This window comes from Buceros rhinoceros, unplaced genomic scaffold (assembly GCF_000710305.1).
Source record: "Buceros rhinoceros silvestris isolate BGI_N320 unplaced genomic scaffold, ASM71030v1 scaffold32654, whole genome shotgun sequence".
Taxonomy (NCBI): domain Eukaryota; kingdom Metazoa; phylum Chordata; class Aves; order Bucerotiformes; family Bucerotidae; genus Buceros; species Buceros rhinoceros.
Window position 1 is genome coordinate 2,113 of NW_010409368.1, and position 4,770 is coordinate 6,882.

Below are 4,770 nucleotides of genomic sequence, written 5' to 3' on the forward strand. Positions count from 1 at the left end.
GTAATCTCTGCTCTTAACCTGTTCCTGCTCTGGGCGTGGAGTGCGGAGTCCCTGCAAACACCACACAGCCCTGGCTAACTGGCAGCAGCCCCTCCCCATCCTTGGGGCTGGGCGAAGCTGGGTACTGGGGCAGTGACGTCCCTTTGTCCCCACAGACACTTGGCAGGGGAGGTGGCCAAGGAGTGGCAGGAGATCGATGAGGCTGACAAGGCTCAGAGGGACACGCTTCTCACCCTGGTCAAGGAGATTGTCCCCTACAACATGGCCCACAATGCAGAGCACGAGGCCTGTGACCTGCTCATGGAGATCGAGCAGATGGACATGCTGGAGAAGTACATTGATGACAACGCCTACTCCAAAGTGTGCCTCTACCTCACCAGGTGGGCTGAGGGGCTGGAGGGGCCTTGGTCCCTGGTGGGCAGAGGTTGTCTGATGTGGTCGTCATCACCCTCGTGTCTCCTTCTCAAAGCTGTGTAAGCTACGTCCCGGAGCCTGAGAACTCGGCTCTCCTGCGCTGTGCCCTGGGCATCTTCCGCAAGTTCAACCGCTACCCTGAAGCCCTGCGCCTGGCTCTGATGCTCAATGATGTGGAGCTGGTGGAGGACATTTTCACTTCCTGCAAAGATGTGTAAGCAGAGGCTCCCCCTCTGGGGCCTTTGCCTGTTGTGGTGGCGTATGGCTTCTTGTCTGGGAAAGGTTTGGCTGGGTCCTGCTGCCACTGGAGGTATCTGGGGTTTTGAACCAAGACACTTGTCCATGTAATCAAGATGGGGAAGGGCGGGTCACCTCCGGGCTGCTCTTGCGCACCTCTGGTGCAGAGCAGGCTGGCTCGCCGTTTGGTGAGCGTGTGGTTGTACTGGGGCTGGCTGGGGTCTGGACACTCATTAAACCTCTTCCCTCTGCGCAGAGTTGTCCAGAAGCAGATGGCCTTTATGCTGGGCCGCCACGGGGTCTTCCTGGAGCTGAATGAGGATGTGGAGGAGTACGAGGACTTGACCGAGATCATGTCCAATGTCCAGCTCAACAGCAACTTCCTGGCCTTGGCCAGAGAGGTCAGTGTCCTGTCTGGGAAAAGAGCCCTGGGCTGCCTCCAGCTGGGGCTGCCCTGGCACTGCAGCGAGATCCTTCATCCCTACGATCTCCAGGCTCTGCCTGGAGGTTGCCGTTGTGGGGCAGCTGCCCTGGGGTGTGCAGGACAGGAGGTGACCCCCTTCTTCTCTCTTGTCTCCACAGCTGGACATCATGGAGCCCAAAGTGCCAGATGATATTTACAAAACCCACCTGGAAAATAACCGTAAGGGCTCGTGTTCTGGCCCCTGCTGTCCCTGCCTGTGGCATGGGACAGCTGTGCGGCGGAGGGCTGGCAGGGCTTATCTTGCTGCCGGGCTCACCCTGACATTGCTCCCCAGGGTTCGGAGGGAGTGGTTCCCAAGTGGACTCAGCCCGGATGAATTTGGCCTCCTCCTTTGTGAATGGCTTTGTGAACGCTGCGTTCGGACAGGACAAGCTGCTGACGGACGATGGCAATAAATGGTTGTACAAGAACAAGGACCACGGTGAGGGAGCTGGCTGGGCAGGGGCTGGAGGTGCTCCTAGGCTTGGGGTCACCAACCTGGCGGTTTTGGGAGCCTGCTGAAACGGGGGCTGCACGGCATGGCAGCGGCTGGGCTGCGCCGTGTCCTGGGCCACCACCTGCCCCAGGCAGGGCGCATCGGTTCAGGGCTGACACGGGCTCTTCTCCCCTGGAACTGCAGGGATGCTGAGTGCTGCAGCCTCGCTGGGCACCATCCTGCTGTGGGACGTGGACGGGGGGCTCACGCAGATCGACAAGTACCTGTACTCCTCGGAGGATTACATCAAGGTCGGTGGTGCTGGTCCCAGTGCAGGCTCTACGGCTGCGTGGGGCAGCCCTGCTGGGGGCTGGGCTTGCGGTTGGCTCAAGGAATGGTTGTCCTTGGTCTGCTGTGGCTGAGCTCCTGCCCAGAGTGGGGTCAGATGTGCAGTGCCCCAGGTTTCTGAGTGGCTCACAGTGAGGTGGGGAGCTCTTCGGAACTGCCCAGGCACTTTTGGGGTCCCCTTGTCACAGAGCTACAAGCTTTGGGCTGCTCAGCTGGATCCAGAGAGACATGGCTCACTTGGTACCAACTTGCCCATCCTGGGCAGTGGGTCTAGCGTGGGGTGACATTAGTCACTAGCTGTCAGGGAGCTTTGTGTGTTGGTGGCCGGTGCGTGACAGTGCTTCTGCCTTGCAGTCGGGAGCCCTCCTGGCCTGTGGCATCGTCAACTCAGGGGTGAGGAATGAGTGTGACCCTGCCTTGGCTCTCCTGTCCGACTACGTCCTCCATAACAGCAACACTATGAGGATTGGAGCCATTTTTGGGTAAGGACCTGTGGCCCCGGCCTCCCTGTGCTCTGTGTGGTGGTGCGGCTCCCCCCTCACGCTCCCCTGGACTCTCCGCAGGCTGGGGCTGGCGTACGCGGGCTCCAACCGCGAAGATGTCCTGACTCTGCTGCTGCCTGTGATGGGAGACTCCAAGTCCAGCATGGAGGTAGGGAGTGAGGCAGGGTTCACCCGGGGTTCCTGCGTCCCCACCCAGTTCCCAGCAGCTCCTGGGGATACAAGGCCTGTCCTGCAGCCAGTTTGGGCTCCAGGAGCAAGGCTACATGTCCCTGCTCGGTGCTGTGCCAGAAGTGCGTGACTGTATTTCCCTCCCACGATGGGATTGCAGCCTGTGTGGGAGGGTAGGAAGCCGTCAGGTGTTCCAATACCCCAGATTTTTGCACGAAGTGGGGACCAAGGCTACCGAGTGCTGGGCAGCCATCAGGACTGTGCGGACCTGGCCCGCTCACTCTGCGCTGTCCCCATGTACAACATGTCTCCTTCCCTCCTTCCCCAGGTGGCAGGTGTGACTGCACTGGCCTGTGGGATGATATCGGTGGGCTCCTGCAATGGGGACGTCACTTCAACCATCCTCCAGACCATCATGGAGAAATCGGAGACAGAGCTGAAGGACACGTATGCCCGGTGGCTGCCGCTTGGCCTGGGCTTGAACCACTTGGGTGAGGCTGGGCAGTGCCAGCACCTTATGGTTTGGGGAATGGGGTGGAGGGATTCCTCCACTGCTGTCCTCTAACCACCACGCCTTCCGTGGCAGGGAAGGGAGAGGCGATCGAGGCCATCCTGGCAGCGCTGGAGGTGGTGTCAGAGCCGTTCCGCAGCTTTGCCAACACGCTGGTGGACATCTGTGCCTATGCAGGTGAGTTGGGCTGATGAGGCAGGAGGGGCAGGAGCAGGTTCTGGGGCCTCCTGCTGATCCTGGCCCTCCGCTCTCCCTCCAGGCTCAGGGAATGTCCTGAAGGTGCAACAGCTCCTGCACATCTGCAGCGAGCACTTTGACTCTAAGGAGAAGGAGGAGGACAAAGATAAAAAGGACAAGAAGGAGAAGGAGAAGAAAGAGAGCTCAGCTGATATGGGGGCTCACCAGGTGGGGAAGTGGGGCTGGGGCCTGTGCCTCTGCAGCAGGAGCCGGCTTTGGGAGGATCCCTCAGGCTTCTGTGGGATCAGAGCTGGAGGAAAACAGCCCCCAGCAGCACCTCCTGCTCTCCCTGTCCCCCTGAGCTCAGGGTGGGCACAGGGCCTGTGAGGACTCGGGTTTTGGGCTGGCTGCTCCCTGTCTGGTGCTCAGCACCCATGTCCCCACAGGGCGTAGCAGTGCTGGGGATCGCGCTCATTGCCATGGGCGAGGAGATCGGTGCTGAGATGGCTCTGCGCACATTTGGCCACCTGGTGAGTGACGCCAGGGAGACAGCACAGAGCCAGGAAGGCACCTGGGAATAGAGTCTGGGTTGTGCTCCCATCTCTGTAGACCTTGCTGCCCTTGGTCTAACACCGGGGGACGTTAGCTGGGTCTAACACCCACCTCCTCTCTGCGCAGCTGCGGTACGGGGAGCCCACTCTGCGCCGTGCCGTGCCCCTGGCCCTGGCCCTGATATCAGTCTCCAACCCCCGGCTCAACATCCTTGACACCCTCAGCAAGTTCTCCCACGACGCTGACCCCGAGGTCTCCTACAACTCCATCTTTGCCATGGGCATGGTGGGCAGCGGTAAGCCTGCGAGACAGCTCGGGCTGGGGCTCGGGCTGGGGGTAGGCGGGAGGGCCCAGCCGTGTGAGTCTCCTACAACTCCATCTTTGCCATGGGCATGGTGGGCAGCGGTAAGCCTGCGAGACAGCTCGGGCTGGGGCTCGTGCTGGGGGAAGGCGGGAGGCCCCAGCAGTGTACCCTGCTCTGACTGCACCCCCTCTTCCCCAGGTACCAACAATGCCCGGCTGGCAGCGATGCTGCGTCAGCTCGCCCAGTACCATGCCAAGGACCCCAACAACCTCTTCATGGTGCGGTTAGCCCAGGTGATGGTCCTGTGCTCACCGCTCGTGGAGGGCAAGGGGCAGGTTGGGCTCCCTGCCCTTGGTGTGGGAGGGGATTGGTGTCCCAGGGGTGTAACCCGGCTGCTAGGCAGAGCTGGGGGTCCCAGGCATTACCCCACTGTGCTCTCATCTGTTGTTTCTGCCACACCAGGGCTTGACCCACCTGGGCAAGGGGACGCTCACCCTGTGTCCCTACCACAGTGATCGCCAGCTTATGAGCCAGGTAGCCGTGGCTGGGCTGCTGACCGTTCTAGTGTCCTTCTTGGATGTGCGCAACAGTGAGTACCGTGGGCTTGGCCGCCCTGGCACCCCTCTGCCCCACAGGGTGGGCTTTGCTCAGCCCCTT

The 4,770-nt window shown here is 61.1% G+C and overlaps 1 protein-coding gene across 1 annotated transcript in view; it reads left to right on the forward strand.

The window, feature by feature from the left end:
* Positions 1-4,770, forward strand: part of PSMD2 (proteasome (prosome, macropain) 26S subunit, non-ATPase, 2) — a gene marked incomplete at its 3' end in the record, with an annotated part of 5,975 nt that overhangs the window by 736 nt on the left and 469 nt on the right. The window contains exons 3-17 of the mRNA XM_010135221.1: positions 156-380; positions 470-628; positions 908-1,052; positions 1,234-1,294; positions 1,410-1,556; positions 1,755-1,861; positions 2,253-2,380; positions 2,462-2,549; positions 2,898-3,060; positions 3,156-3,257; positions 3,340-3,485; positions 3,704-3,787; positions 3,936-4,104; positions 4,312-4,406; positions 4,576-4,702. Coding sequence (XP_010133523.1) covers positions 156-380; positions 470-628; positions 908-1,052; positions 1,234-1,294; positions 1,410-1,556; positions 1,755-1,861; positions 2,253-2,380; positions 2,462-2,549; positions 2,898-3,060; positions 3,156-3,257; positions 3,340-3,485; positions 3,704-3,787; positions 3,936-4,104; positions 4,312-4,406; positions 4,576-4,702 — 1,946 coding nt within the window. The remainder of the gene's footprint in view (positions 1-155; positions 381-469; positions 629-907; positions 1,053-1,233; positions 1,295-1,409; positions 1,557-1,754; positions 1,862-2,252; positions 2,381-2,461; positions 2,550-2,897; positions 3,061-3,155; positions 3,258-3,339; positions 3,486-3,703; positions 3,788-3,935; positions 4,105-4,311; positions 4,407-4,575; positions 4,703-4,770) is intronic.